Here is a 17,037-nt window from a genome sequence, read left to right on the forward strand (position 1 = left end):
TTCCTTCCTTCCTTCCTTCCTTCTTTCTTTCTTTCTTTCTTTCTTTCTTTCTTTCTTTCTTTCTTTCTTTCTTTCTTTCTTTCTTTCTTTCTCTCCGTTCTCTGTCTCTGTCTCTGTCTCTGTGTGTCTGTCTGTCTGTCCTCTCTCTCTCTTTCTTCTGGTCATGGCACTTGAACTTGGGGTTTGGGCGCTCTCTCTGAGCTCTTTTGCTCAAGGCTAGTGCTCTACCACTTTAAGCCCCAGCTCCACTTCCTGGACTTCCTTTTCTGTTCATTTGGTATAAGGGTCTGCATTTATGCAGATGCCATAAACTTTTTAAATTTCTACAGCTTTGTAGTATATTTTGAAGTCAATTGGTATAAGACCTCCTGCTGTGTTGTTTTGCACAGGATGGTTTTTCAGTTTGTTCATGGTTCCATATAAATATTAGGATGTTTGTGTAGCTGCTTTAAAAATGGCATTGCTATTTTGCAAGGGATTTCATTGAATCTGTAGGTTACTTTGTAAGACATTTTAACTATATTGGTTCTTCCAATCCATGAACAATATATTTATTTCCATTTTTTCATGGACATTTGTTGATGACCTTAACATTTCAGTATCTAGATATCTGTATTCTTCTCTAGGCTTGGGATATTTTCTGTTATTATTGCTTTGAATAAACTTTTTTCCCCTTTGACATTTACTGAGTTTATCTTAATATTCAATAACCTAAATATTTGCTATTTAATACTGACCCCAAAATTCCTGTAAGCTTTCTTCATTCATCTTCATTGTTTTTATTTTCTAAAAAGAAAACATTTCTTATTACAGCTAATATTTTGACAATCTGATCTATGTGCTTAGCAGTTTATATATTCCCTACCTTACTGCACAAGAAGTGATTTGCTCTGTCTACAGCAAGGAAAGAGGAGGATACATTGTTCAAAATTCTTTCTAGGGCACATCCAAACTCAGAAATGTCTAATAACTAATTTTTATTGTTTTCAACTGGTAAAAAATGCTTTTCATGATCCTTTTTTCAGCTGTCTTTTCAAATATGTATAATATTTAAGCTGATTTATTTTCCATTCATCTCTTATCTTTTCTTATTCTTTAATTATATTGTACTACTCATTTTCTCTTTTGGAATTCCCAGAGTATTTGCAAGTTACTATTGTAGGTCACTGAGGACTGTTATTCCCTATTTACATGTAATCATCGGAATAGGGGGAGCAACTGGAGGGGAAGATGGGAAGGGTTGAGAAGGGGAAACAAAAGAGGAGGCAACAATGCTTTATAAGAAATGTACTCATTATCTTGACCATGTAATTGTAACTCCTCTGTATGGTATTTTTGTAACTCCTCTGTATGGTATTTTCACAATAAAAAAAAATAACCCACAAAAAAGGAAGGTAGAAGTAGATCTAGTGGAACTTGGGACATTTTCTTGATAGCTGAGTAGCCAGGTGCCTATGGTTCACTCATGTATTCCTAACTGAGATTTGAAGATCACAGTTCAAAGCCAGCGCAGTCAGGAAAATCTGTGAGATTCATCTCCAATTAATCACCAAAAAAACCCAGAAGTGGATCTGTGGCTCAAGTGGTAGAGTACCAGCCTTCAGCAAAAATTTTCAGGGATAGTACCCAGGCCCTGAGTTCAAGCCCCCCTGGGCTGGCACACACACACATGCACACACCCACAGAAAAAAGATAACTGACTAAACCAGTCTTGTTTGTTCACACAGTGCAAGAAGTATTTGTAAGGGCCTCCATACCTTCTATCTGAACTTTTTCAAGGTAGAAGAAGTTGATGAGAAAAAAAGTCTACACTTTTAGAATTTCTTGCTGATACTTAATGAATCAGGTTGAACATTAGGATAGACTATTCAGTAATTTGTTTTTAGAAACATGTAAAAATGAGAGATAAAGATTATTTTCTTCATTGAACTAAAAAAACCATTTTAAATCACCTCATTATTCACTGTTGTCACAAGAGTAGAGTCCTTTTATCTTATTTCTAAGCTGAGAAATCCTCTAAGTTTAATAAAATACCAACAATGAAAATAGAAAAGTACATTTTGAGAGAAACATTCATCTACTTCATTAGTTAGCTCAGTTGTTAGCCTGATATTAATGAGGCCAAAGATTTCAGTTTGAATCCTCCATATCTTTTTCTTGCCACACTGTCTAATTTCAAATGCTGGCCATTAGTTATAATTGGTCCTTGTTGGGAATTGATGGTTTAGTAAAAATCTATTCATTCATTTGTACAGCACATATATTTTGGGTACCTATCTGTGTGAGGCACCATGCTAAGAACTGGAAGTAGTGAAGTTGTCAAAGTAAATATATTTCCTTGTTCTTTTGGACAATAAATAAACACCTTCTTCTGAACTATGCAGAAAAGAATTGCATCAATTAAAACATCTTAATAACAGCTCTCACTTTTGATCAACATTTTTGCATTGAGTATGGGTATATGGGTTTGAGTACATGGGTAGCACACATATTTGTTTTTAACCAGAGATATGTGTCTTGGCAAAGGAAAAATACCAAAACTAAAGTTCAATGAATATTTCTGTAGCATGCTATAGTCAATAGCATTCTTTTACAAATTGGTCCATACAATAGCACACTTAGAAAGTGATAACATGATATAATAAAGCATCTTGAGTGAGATTTTTAACTTTTTAGGTCCTGTTTATATGTGTTTACAATAGTGCTCCCTGTAGTCTGCAGTGCATACCCAGAGTGCTGTGGTCCAGTGGTTTGGAAACTATGATTAATTTTCTCACAAAATACTGCATGTGTTTGAGATTTCAGATTCTTTCAGGTTCTGGAATATTGATATATACATATTTTTGTATATCTGATAATGTAAAGATAACTGAATAAGTCAATCTTAGTTGTTTTTCTAATACAACGTGGGTTGGAGGTGTCAAATTCTTCTCTAGAGGAGCTCCACCACTTAGCAAAATGTGATTGGCACTTGTTATCTGCTTTTTACAGATGAGGAAAATGAAATAACTTACAAAGGGTCACTTAGGCAGCATGTGGCTGATTGGGTTCACACCTGGAAATTCTGACTTACACTTAATTTTTTTTTTTGGTCAGTCGCAGGGCTTGAACACTGGACTTGAGTGCTGTCCCTCAGCTCTTCAGCTGAAGGCTAGGGCTCTACCACTTGAGCTACAGCAACACTTCCAGTTTTTTTCTGGTGGTTTATTGGAGATAAGAGTTTCACAGACTTTCCTGCCCGGGCTGGCTCTGAACCACGATCCTCAGATCTCAGCCTCCTGAGTAGCTAGGATTACAGGCGTGAGCCACCGGCGCCCGGCTTTAATTTTTTCTTCTTATGCCATAACTGATGGTTCACTTTAATACATTTGCTATGCATGTATCATTGCATGAATAATTATTACTCTAGAAACAAATCTTGATATGTTTGCTGTAGCCATTGCAATGATTGTGTATATGTGAAGAGACTTAAATGGAAAGATATTGACCTTTTGAATATCAAATAGGACTAAGTATAAAGAACTATAATATTTAATATTATAAGCACTTCATAACCTATGTAGTGGAACTCTTTCCTCTTATAAATGAGGAAACAAGTCCAAAGAGGTTAAATGAATTGCTTAACTAATAAAACTCATTTATTCTTTTTCTTTTGACATTTATTAGGTTTTAGAAAAAGCTCAGAGAGTAGAAAAAGGGAGTGAATACTTTTGATCCATATATATCCACAGATAGATAGATAGATAGATTTGTGTCTGAGTATACATACACAGTAAGCATGGCTAATCTCCGAATCTAAGATTTTAAATACTTCCAAACTTAAAATATTTTGAGCTCTGGCATGATGCTACAAGTAGAAAATTCCATGTAATACATTTTGCTTTATGTGTAAATTTATTAGCCTATTATATAAAATTAAACTTCATCTGAACTTTGTCTTTATATTTGAGTCCTTTCATAAAGATGATCTCAATATGTACGTCAGTATTTCAGTATCTAAAGAAATCTGAAATCACTTCTCATCTCAAATATTTTAGTTAAGGGTTGTTCAATCTCTGTGTGTGTGTGTGTGCTTTAAAGTTGACAATTTTCACAAATAATGTAGATATGCATAAAGTCACATGTAACCTCCACTTCTACTCCATTTTCACCATGGCATGTAGGTAAATTTGCATGTTTTTTCTGCATTTTACACTCCTCTACTCTCTCTCTCTTTGCCACCTTTCTTTCTCCAACATGTAACCTATATATTGTTACTTACACAAACACTGTCATACTTATACATATATCCTGATATTTTTACAAAAATGATAATATGATATACATATCAGGCTAAGAAGGTGGCTCAGTGGTAGAGTGCTTGCCTTGCATGCATAAGGTCCTGGGTTCGATTCCTCAGCACCACATAAGCAGAAAAAGCCAGAAGTAATGCTATGGCTCAAGTGTTAGAGCACTAGCCTTGAGCTGAAGAGCTGAGGGACAGCGCCCAGACCCAGAGTTCAGGCTCCACCTGGCAAAAATAAAATAAAAAATTTAATGACTTACATATCACTCTTTTGCTCTCATCACAAAATATATGATGAACACTCTTATGTTAATTCTATAGATAAAATTATTTTTTTCTGGTGCAAAGGATTGAATCCAGTACTTCATGAATGTGAAACATGTACTAATGAATTATACCTCTAGTTACAGATCTACTTTTTAAGTAGTTCATGGGATATAGCTACCTTATTTAATGTAATTATTCTTCTACCATAAATATTTATATTTTTCCAGTTTTGTTTTTTCATTAATCATAAGGTTGCAATTAAAAATCCTTATAAATGTAAATGTATCCTTTAACTCCTGATATATAAGAAAATGATCTTTCACAATTATTATTCAACATTTTTTGAGGTTCAAGCTGATGTAAAACATTTACATGAAAATTTCTCTATACATATGAAACAATAACAGAAAAATCTTAATTTTTAGACCTAGAAAATCAAAGGGACTCAGCTAAACGTAAAACACTGTAATAACTCATGAAGTAGATTACCAAAACATGCAAATTTTATTTCTGGTAAACAATTTAACAAACAATAATTAGTACTAATATGACATGTAGGCTTTATTTCTGTCATTTTTCACTTAGTATAATCCATGTGAGATTCATATAGGCTATGGCATGTATCAACAGTTCATTCTTTTTATTGATGAGCAGTATTTCTACTGTTCCAGTATATTTTACCACTCTTTATTGACCATTTGTGTCTCTGCCATGTTTTGGTGATTGAGCTAAAAGTATTATAAGGTTAAACTTTGATTTTATATTTTCCTGATTTATCAACTTGAGTTTTGTCAAATTTTTATATTTTTTAAAAGATGTTTTAAAACTAAGCAAGAGTTTGTTGTTGATTTTTTCTGCTTTTTTATTTTTTCTGATTTTTTTATTATTTTTTTCTGATTTTTTGTAAGAGCACTGGTATAGAAGGCTTTTAGTATACCTTAATTACATCCAAGAGATAAAACCCTAACAAAGCAAATTAAAGCATCTTAGCCAATATATTTTTCAGTCTATCACCTATATAACCACAAAAAATCATCTTTCAGGTATGCACATCTGATCATAAAATGCTATTATTTAATGAACTCCAGTTATTCTATAAGAGGATATCTCCTTTCTATCTAGTTTTTGTAGAGCCCTAATATTGTCACCGTATATTCTTGCATTACTCTCTCTAGTCTTTAAACTATCCCAATGAGACATGTGATAGAAGCCCTAGGCTTCTGGGATTAGAATCCTGACAGTGTGCAAACATCTTAGGATAGAATTTGGGCTTTCTATATCTGAACCTAGTGATTCTCAAAACAGCAAAATTATGTGCATTTTTTCCATTCATGCTTTGTCACATCTAGGTACTTCTGCACAGTATTTCCTGTTTCTTATGTCACACCTTTCTTTTATGAATTGTTCAAAACTTATGTCACATGTTCATAATGGCCTATTTACAAAACATTCTGTGTCCATATCCAGTATGCTGTAGTATATGGATCAAACAGTATTAGAATCCCAATATTTATTCTATTCATGCTCCCCTTATTCTCCTTTTGATAGTCTCATTATCTTTATTATTTTCTCCATTTTTTGGGAGGGGAAGTTTTTTATTGACATTATGTTCAAGTCACTCATTCCTTTCTCTATTGCATCCAGTCTATTATTGAGCTAATCTGAGGGTTTTTTATTTCTGTTTTAATGTTTTGATTATGAGCATTTGCTTCTGTTCTTTCTAAAACTTTCCCATTCTCCACTTACATTACCGATCTGTTCTTGCATGTTACAATTTTTCCCATTTGAAACATGAATTGGTTTCAAATGCCTATACTGTTTCAATCATCCTTGTTTTAAATTCGTAGCATGTTAAATATCGAATCCCTGATATATCAATCTAGTTTTGAAACTTTTTTCTCTCTTCACTTTTTCTCTTTTGGTATGTGTTATAATTTTGGTTGAAACCCAGCCATATTGTACTAACTAGTAAAAGAAAATGAAGCAAATAGGGCTTGTATAAGGTTTGCACATTCTTTTTTTCTGGCTAAGAGTTATGCTGTGACTACTTTTTGTGTGATATATGGTATTAGAAGCTAAAATTTCTCTCTTGTGTCCATGTTTCACACTCCTCTGTTCTCTTTTAGTTTCCCTAAACTTCTTATTTTGATAAGGCCTGAGTTGTTCAGGAATTCCAGGTGTAATCTCCTATTATTAAATAGGAGTTTTATTGCTGTGTTGGTAAGGTAAGATTTAAGAAGGGAAGTTTTCTCTTATTAGGAAATACTTTCTGATTAGGATTATATGATTAAGGAACTTTTATGATAAAGTCTCTGTCTTGATTCTGGGCTGTTACTTTCATAAATGCTTTTCTTCTTCATTCGCCACTTCAAGAAGGCAAGGGAGCTGGAGTTGGCGGTTTTACTTCCCGTGAATCAAGGACTCGTAGGGGCTAGACTGTTTATACCAGTTATTGACTCCGGCAGTCAGATTCTGTTTGTAATTTGCTGTGATACTCTTTATTCTCCCGTCTCTTCTGTGTTTTGAGTATTTGCCTCCTTGATGGCAACAATCCTCTGATGGATCTGAGAAGAGTTGTTGATTTTCAATTTGGTGAGCATTGGTCTGGTGAGAATGTTAGCCCTGACTTCCATGCCTTTCTCATGTCAGACTGGAAGTTTATGCATCTAGAATTGTGATTAGGCTAGACTAGAATTATGACTTGGGTTAATGTATTATTTCTAGACTCCTATATGAATAGGAGAGACATTCATTTCAGATGAAAATTAATATATCATAATAGATGTCTGTCTAATTGGAAAATAGACTAAAAAAGGTAACAACAATAATAAACTAATAGGTAATATTTATTGAGTTTAACATGTAATGTGTATTTCAGAGTGTTTACATGAATAATCTTATTCAATTCTTATAACCACTTCAATTGGCAAATATTATTATTATCACATATTTTTGTTTTATTTTGTGTAGTGTTGGCCCTGGGGCTTAAACTCAGGGTCTGCTCTTTTGTGCAATGCTAGCACTCTACTGCTTAAGCCACAGCTCTACTTCCAGCTCTTTTGGAGAGAAGAGTCCTGACAAGGATGGCTTGGAACTGCAATCCTTAGATGGCAGCTTCTTGAGTAACTAGGATTACATTCATGAGCCTGACTAACTACCACCTATTTTTAACAGGTATAGCAACTGAGGCTTAGAATGATTTGGTAGTATGCTTAAGAACATACAACTTGGTGTTATGACTCCAGTTTGATTTGAAAATGTATATCCTTAATGAATGTGGGATACCAATAACATAAAGAAGATAACTGGAGAAGAAGGTGTTGTGTGATATCTAACAGCTATAAATCACATTTATCCAGTGGCAGAAACTAGGATTGTGGTTGAAGGCCAGCCAGAGTAAAAGTGAGACTTCATCTCTACAGAGCCAATGGGCATAGTAGTGCACTTTTTATTGTTTTCAAGTTAAGAGGCCATAGGAGACTTGTAATCTGACATAGACTAGGCAAAAACATATCAGACTGAACTGAAAAATAACTAAAGCAAAAAGGGTGAGAGGTGAGGCCCAGGTGGTAGAATGCATACCTAGCAAGACCAACGACCTGAGTTCATGCTCAACACACACAACACACACACACACACACACACACACACACACACACACACACACACACCATGAAGCTGTTAAACTTAGGCAATATTTTCCTTCAACCAAATCTTCAAATTGGTATAGTTTATTTTAATAGTCTAAAGGGCAATGAATAGTAAGGAAAATTTAATTAAGGTCACTATTAGAAGCTTGCACACATTTGAGCTTTTGGCTGTTTGTCCTAGTCTCTTTAGGCTTGCTCTATGGGTTTAAAAGGTAATGGTCTGTCAGAATTAAATAGTTCTGGGGAAGTGGGGTTTGGCAATACTGTTAGCCCATTAGGTAAGGGGCAGGAGAGAAGCACACAGCATTTAAGATTTTCAGACAAGTGTTTAAGAGAAGAAATACTGCAAATAATGGAGTAAAGAGCTTTGAAATCTTCTGATAGTATACACATATGCCCACAACTAGCTATGTATAATGAGCAACAAAGTAACTATAAAAGTTGGATAGGAACAGCAGTAAGGTCATCTCTGTGAAGTGATAAGAAAGATACAATAAATGCTCTTATAATCAAAATATAGTTCCTTTATTCATTTACCAGTGTGAGTGTTGGAGGGTCTTCTTGGAGCTATGTGTTTTTAGTGGGCAAAAGTATTAGTTTTCTGGTAGACAAATGAGGAAAAACTTGTTTTTATCTGATTAGTTCATTTGCAGTCATTTTCACAAAACAGAATAAGAGAAACATGGTCCAGGAAAAGGAACGTTTAGAGATAGCAAATAGTTTCTGTAGTGGATGACCTCTGTAATTGGACATAGTATTGTATTGGACATAGTAATGTTCAATAAAATTATAGTGAGTAAACTCTGCAAGCCTCTTATTTCTTGCTACTCAGATGATAGTTAATACTATTATCCTCAATAATGTAAAGTAGGAAAAGGAGACCTGAATAAGTTAAGCAGAATTTTCCAAGATCACAAAACTCATGTTAACTCTGGATTTTGACCTAAATGTTTATTAACATAAAGCTAGTTTTTATTTATTACCCTGTCTTCAAAGGAGTGAGATAACCTGAGTTTATTTTTCTTAAGCCACAACATAAAAATATAAACAAACAAAACTATCTCCATTGGGTACAGAGTAGCCTTTACAAGTCCAGATGGCAACTTGGAAAGGTTTTGGATTTATCTAGACGTGTCTCAAAGAACATATAAGATTCCAGGATGTTCTTCATCAGGAGTAATTTTTTAAAAGATATCTCCACATTCTTTAGTTTTTACTTCCTGGGAAAATGCAAAGCCAGGGGCAGATAAAATAAAAATGGTCAGAACTAATTGCATATGGACTTTCCCCTCAAATGACATTAGAAAACAAGCTCATTTATCTTTGAATAAAATAAATGTGTGGGCTCATTTGCCTGCCCCCCCACCTCTTTGTGAATGTGTGGGAGCTCAATTTTCATTTCCTTTTCCTCTCAAAATGCCCAGAGGGACCATATTTTTGTTTAATGACCTTCAGAATGATTCTTTAGAAATCTGAGGCTATCAGAGTAGGAAGCAATGCGAAAATAATTGTGGATTATTATTGTATGATGACAGTGGCAGCTGGGCTGAGTTTTTTTTTCTCTCTGTTCAGACCTTCTTCATTTTCCCAGAAACCTTATATCCCAAGGTTTAACTCAGAAGCAAATCTCATATAGGTGATAAACCTTGCCAGACATGGTACGTAATATAATTTCAGACAGACCCTTAACTGTTATTCACAAAGACTCTAGGGAGTGAAACAGCCTCATATCTAGATGTCCTCTATAATATTACTTATATTTGCTTTCTAAAAAATGTGTGTGGGTAGTTGTTTTGGACATAAATCAAGCATATCTCTAAAATATTATATATCTGTAAATTTAATGCTGATTTTTGTTTTGTTGTTAAAATGCCTGCTAATAGAAAAAAAAACATGATAATGAAAAACTAACAAATAGGTACTTCAATTTCCCAAAGAATTTTAAAGCAAATATACAGGTACCCACATCTGGAGCCTGAGACACAAAACATGTCCAATATTGTTTTAGGACATGTGCATGGAGGGAAGGGGTGAGGTGGAATAGATATAAATGTTGTACATTCTATAGTGGGGAAAGTGCAAAGTACTTTCCAACTATGGCCTGCATAATCTGCCTCATCATCCATGTCATTATTGACTCAACAGACTTGGAATTTAGATGATAAAATGCTTTGGCCTTGTTTGTTATCCCTTCCCAGCTCTCCCTTGTGCTTTTTCTAGTTTGTACACTGTGTGGCTACCACTTTGGTTAAAAATTTATGATGAGTAATAGAGAGATGAGGATAATATGTGAAAAGGAGACAATTCCAAAAAAAGATGAAGCCACTTGGCTGAGTATTCTGACACATTGGTTATTGCTATATTCTTGTAAGTATCTGGAAAATTGTTATACATTCATTTCTAGGAAAGTCCAATCTAGTAGCAAGCCTCCCTCACATTCCTATCCAGAAAGTAAGAGAATTGGCTTCAAAACTCACAGTTTAGTCTCTGCTTATATATTATTGAACTAGCAAAGTAAGTGGATGGTTTTTCCATGCCATTTCTATAACAAAGTATATCTAGCCGTGTTTCAGGAGAACTCCTTAATCTTGATTTTCTAGACTGTACACTTCCAATGGATTTCTTGGTCACAAGGAGGATGATTCTAGCATATCAGTATTAGTTTTTACAATAATTAATGAACCAATTGTAAACTTCATTGCCAGTGGAAAAGCCTATATTGAATAATTAATAATATTTAAGATTCCCACAGTGTATGCTAAATGACTAAATGAATCATAATCTCTTATGACTAGAAATATCAATGTAAGCTAGAAAGAACCAGAACATTATAATAATATTTAGCAGCACTTTTATTTCTAATTTTTGTTTATTTTTCCCCTCATTTCGTTTTTTGTGCCAGTCATGTTTTTTTTTTGGTGGTTAATTGGAAAAAAGAGTCTCAAAAACTTTTCTGCATTTTGATGACAGTCACCCTATTTCATTTTTGCTAATCAGTCTCCCTCATCTACTAGCAACTTTTAAGATTTGATTGTATCTCTTTTGGGGAGCTTTATACTTTTCTATTTTGACACATTGCCTCTAATGTCTCATTAAACTTGGTTTTTAAATTGGCCCATATGATAATAGTTAATGATATATGAGCTGGTCCTAGTGAGATATGACTATGATGCACTTAACCCTTAGGTAATTACTGAAATATAAAAAGAATTCAAAAATGTGAAAGTACTAAATTGTCAGGCCTAAAATATTATAATGGGAATATTGTTTTTTACTTACTTGTAAATATTTTCTCTGCAGGAATGCAAGCCAAAAATGTGGAGAAGCATAATAATACAAAAGGGAAATGCTCTTCTAATCCAGGAAGTTCAAGAAGAAGATGGAGGAAATTACACGTGTGAACTTAAGTATGAAGGAAAACTTGTAAGAAGAACAACTGAATTGAAAGTTACAGGTAGGGATTCTTTCTACCAAATTAATGAAAATGAGATTTTTCATTATAATTTACTTTAGGAAGATATAATTTTGTTTAAGGAGAAAACTTACTATGAATTTATATTTGTCAGCAAATCAAACATTTGAAAACCTCACTGTTAATAAATTGTGCTAAACAAAATTTATGTGGCGAATACAAGTAATTGATTTAGGGGGCAAGGACACAATCTCTAACTTTATGAAAGATTCTTAGCTATGTAATCTATCAACAGTTACTGCAGACCTCAGCTTGGCTTAGCCTTTGTGTGTATTCTCCATGTTGGCGAATTCTGCATTCATAGTGAGCTTCTATTGGGATTTTGGAATGAAATCATACTGGGCAATATCCCTAAGTATTGGTAGAGGGTAGAGTAATAGCAACCCGTGGCAAGCACAGTAAAAATTAGGGAATTGTAAGTCATTATTTAGGATGAATAAGTCTAATTATGTAATGTGCAATGTGAGAACTATAAGATGATACTGTATTATATCATTGAAACTTGTTAAAAGAGTAGATTTCAGATACTACCATAACAGATAGAAGATAACTATATGAGGGGATAGGCATAATTTTCTTGATCATAGTCATTATTTCACCCTGTGTATATAATAACAGGGGTATACTTTTAAAGAGTTATTGTGTATGCATTTAAATGCATACATTTGTATTGCAGGTAAAATCTGAACCATGATAAACTTGGAAATTATTGATTATATTATTTTATTTCTGACTAATGTTTTAATGATATAATGTTGGTATCAGCCAGCTGGCTAATTATAATGTAACCTCCCTGATGTCTGGATTACATTACAATTGCTTATATTTGGCTATCTTTTGAAGGTAGTGTAAAGATCATCCAAATAAAATTGTTACTTGCTGTGTTCAGTCAGTCATGTTTCAAATTTTTGACCCTCAAGATTTGATTTAGTTCTCAGTATCATAATAAATGATACTATGTTTTAGTTTGAATTTGGAGAGCAGTTTCTGAGAAAGTTTAAGTAGTTCTTTGCATTAGAATTTCATGTTCTTTTCCCCCACGAGCTTTCAAAATAACTACCATGTTGGACCAATTCCAAATAGAATGGTACTGCTTTTGATTAACTTCTGAATTTCTTACTGTGAACTAGACTTAATTCATTCATAGCACAAGATTCTATTGAGTAGTTATGCACAAATAACCTGTATCCTGACCATGTAAGGCATAGTCACTTAGACCATAACCACCAATTCTCATCAGATGTATGCAAAAGCACTTACCTTTGGCAATCATATACTAAATTTTGTAACTTTATAGCATTTGACTAATTTTTAAATACCAAGCTTTATTTTTTAGAATGATGGTCACAAGTTTGCTCCCACTTTTTCATTTTAGATTTTCAAAAAGCAGAACTAGAATTACTTATTGTGCATGTTTTTTTGTTTGTTTTGTTATGGTGTTTGAACTCTGGGCGTGGGCACTGTCCCTCAGGTCTTCAGCTCAAGGCAAGTGCTCTACCACTTGAGTCACAGTGCCACTTCTGGTTTTCTGGTGGCTAATTGAAGATAAGAGTCTCACAGACTTTCCTGCCTGGGCTGGCTTTGAACTGCGATACTCAAATCTCAGCCTCTTGAGTAGTTAGGATTGCAGATGTGGGCTACCAGCACCCAGCTTATACATGTTTTATAAGATGTTAATTTACTTTCTCAAACTTTTAGAATTTCATCTGAATATCTTGTAGAAGTTCTCAAATTTTGATAGGCATCTTGATGATGTTGAGAGACCAAGCAAGGATGAGGATCACAATTTTAAATACAGCCTGACATTTTAATTGAGTATATTAGTAATACCATTTCCCTTTCTTGTCCACATGATTATTTTTATAGCCTTTAAATATCACACTTTGGGAAATACCAGATGATAGAATGATGCTAAACATGTGAAAGTCATATATTTGCTTTCCTTTGTGAGAATGTTTTTTCATTCCCATAAAACTAACACATTTCCTTAGGCTCCAAATTGTTTCTTTAAACTCCTTAGAATTATCATGAAAATTCAGGACATTGGTAACCAAGGGAAACATATCCAGAGTGTATGTGTGCAAAGCAACCTCTTTCAATCAATGAAAGCAGGTATTTATTCACTTACCACATAAACAAAAATTTGCTAAATATGTCTTAGATATACAGAAATTACCTAGGAGCTAATAAAGTCATCCAAAATTTATTCCTAATTATCTTAAGGTCAATGGCTATCATTCACATGAGAAGATATAAATTTGATCTATTTATTCACATGGTCTTTGTTTTTTGCCTATCCTAGGGCTTGAACTCAGCGTCTGGGCTCTGTCCCTGAGCCTCTTTGTGCTCAAGGCTAATGCTCTTGAGTACTACTTGAGCCACAGAGCCACTTCATGTTTTTTCTGAATAGTTTATTATAGATTAAGGTCTCACAGATGCCTGGGATTGGCTTTGAACAATGATCCTTAGATCTCAGCCTCCTAAGTAGTTAGGATTACAAGTGTCAGCCATAGGTGCCCAGTTTATTCATACAACTTAAATGTTATGCTTGATGTAGAAACAATGGTGCTTCTGGAAATGGAAGTGTAAGAGGTCTCTCTGGTAGGCTGATTCTTTGCAGTATTACATTCTTTGTATACTCAGTATATAAAGCAATTAAACAGATTATGTTTTCAATTCAAAATATAAGGCAAAGAATAGTTTAAATAGTAACCTACTGAGCCTTGTTTTGAGTTTAGCAGTATATTAAAATGGGATTAAAATTCAATATGTAGTTAATAGGATTGATTAGTTATAAAACTATGTACGGTGAGATTATTTAAAAGTGGTGTACTCCAAACATGCAAGTTTCCAAATTTTAAAAGATTATTTTCTAGTTTTTCTTTTAAAGTGTAAATTCTGCAGTCAAATGAGTGGGAATGTAGAAAGAGGTGACATTGATCAAGATACATTGTATTCATAGACTGCTTTTTAAGTGGCAACTCCTTCGTGCAGCAATTTAAAATAATACAAAAAGAAGAAAAATGTAAATTCTGAGAATACATCTTCAACAAAGCAAGTTTTATTCTTAAGGTTTATAGCTAATGCTTTGTTTAAGTACACGAAGAATGAAACAGATTCAGGTTCTAGATATTAAATACTGATAAAATAGAAGATATTCTTTTTCTTAAGGAAGATTTCTTCATATTAAAAAATTCTCCAGAGTATTCCTTAAATAGTTTTCTTCCTGTATTAAACTAGGATTTGTCTTACATGTTACTTTTCTATAACATTTATATTGCATAAACCATAGCATACCTAATATTATTGTGGAAATTTCTTTTTATTCCCTCAGAAGATGCAGATAATAGGGAGAGGCATAAGAACCTATTTAGCTCATTTACCAAAGATGCCCACAGCTAACAGTTTTTTTTCCCATGGCATATTTTAGTTGGTTATTTGCTATTTTATAGATTTTTGTTCCCTTTATTCTCACATTGAATTTGCTAGCTGAAGTGATAAGGAAAGGTAGGAACATTGGTTGCAAGAAGGTGAGATTATAGAGTAGGTGATAATGGAAGGTGGAAAAGAATGGGAGAGGATGAGTGGAATAATAGAATGCCATCTCTTGAGATGAGAGGGGTAGGTCTGCCTTGAGCAGGTCAAAGGCAGATATAAAATCATTGGAACTTTTAAAAATGAAGAAAAGCACAAAGCCAACACTAGCTTTATTTGGATAATTAATTCACCATTCATCTGGCAAATCATTCACAAATGTATGCTTCTATGCAGCCTTTTAGAAATGATCATTGGCCATTTAACCTATTTTCTGGTGAATATGCAAATATCTTTCTTCCTGAGGAATACAGACAAATCTTCAGTTCCTGATTGGGGTATTTCATATGTTAAGAGACAATATCTTAACCAATTGGTTTCTGTGAGAGTGTTCCTTATATAATATGATTCAAAGACCTGGCTGTTGGTAACAATTTACAGTAGTACCAAAGCATTCTGGGTACACAAAGCTTGGTGGGTCTGAAAAATGTGTTTTGGAATCAGTCAAATGGATGACTATAGCAAGAACTTTGTAGAGTTCAACTAGTGCATTGTTCCTCACGTATTTAAGACTATGTAGTTTGTTAGAATGATTTCCTTTTTGTGTGGAAAATGACAGTTATTTACACACAGAGGAAGGAATTTCACATTCATATTGGAAAATATGTTGTTTATGAATCTGGCTGTCAGATCATCTATGCCTTCTCTGGGAATGCTGTGACAGTAGCGCGAGGATAAGTTTGGAGAAACAGTAGAAACTAGTGATATGGTAGAGTTGGTGGATATTAGACTGAGGAAAGACAATGAAATAGGAGAAGTGGTCTCTAGGAGCAAACTATGTAAGAATTAAAACTATGGCTTCCAGAAAGTTAGATACCAATTGATTAGTTCCTGTGTGACATTCATTTTCTTTTTTTTTGGTCCAGTTGTGGAGCCTGAACTCTGGGCCTGAGCACTGTCCCTTAGCTCTTCAGCTCAAGGCTAGCACTCTACCACTTGAGCCACAGCGCCACTTCCGGCTTTTTTCTTTTTGCTTATGTGGTGCTGAGGAATTGAACCCAGGGCCTCAGGCATGCAAGACAAGCGTTCTACCTGAGCCACCTTCCCAGCCCCATGACATTCATTTTTGTATTTCAAGAAACTTCACAAATAAAAAGACACATAGAAATCTAAGTATTTTTGACTCTCAAATCAAGTACAAACCATACATTTCATCCAGAGACTATATACTCTTATCTAAAGAACAGATACAGTACTGGTCATGATGTACATCTTTCCACCATAATATATTACCTCTTTGGGCATTCACTATTTTGTCTTCATTAATTCCACATTGGAATTAGATAGTTTTGGAATTAGTACACTTGACATTTGGGGCCTTGTCCTTCGCTCTCAGTGAGTACTTCAGTTAAAATAATTAGAGATGCTACTCATAATTGAATCTCAGCTTGAAATGATGCCAAGAAAGAAGCAAAGAAAAGTTAAAATGTATGAAAGGTGGAACGTACCAAATTTCATTCTATATTGAGGAAAAATGGACAATAATAAGGTTTATTGCCACTATCATATAATTGTGAGATTGCACAATTAAAATAACATTAAATACAGTTAACTCAAGATCAATTAACATGTAATTCAGTGACTAGTATATGGCAATAAGGAATTCAGGATCCAGGTTTGTGATTCTGAAGCAGACATATAGAGACAGAAGCATGTTCTTTCTTGGAACTTGTGAAACTATTTTTTTCACTGGAAACTTTCAAAACTGGTCTTCTGTGGAGCTGAGATGTTACAAGGAAATTTCTAAGAGATAGTTAAAGGGAAAAACA

General features: G+C 34.0%; 1 protein-coding gene across 1 annotated transcript in view; it reads left to right on the top strand.

The window, feature by feature from the left end:
* Il1rapl2 (interleukin 1 receptor accessory protein-like 2) overlaps positions 1–17,037 on the top strand; it is a 1,034,228-nt gene that overhangs the window by 560,573 nt on the left and 456,618 nt on the right. The window contains exon 4 of the mRNA XM_013025880.1: positions 11,503–11,656. Within this exon, the coding sequence (XP_012881334.1) occupies positions 11,503–11,656 (154 nt within the window). The remainder of the gene's footprint in view (positions 1–11,502; positions 11,657–17,037) is intronic.

This window comes from Dipodomys ordii, unplaced genomic scaffold (genome assembly GCF_000151885.1).
Source record: "Dipodomys ordii isolate 6190 unplaced genomic scaffold, Dord_2.0 Scaffold88, whole genome shotgun sequence".
Lineage (NCBI taxonomy): Eukaryota > Metazoa > Chordata > Mammalia > Rodentia > Heteromyidae > Dipodomys > Dipodomys ordii.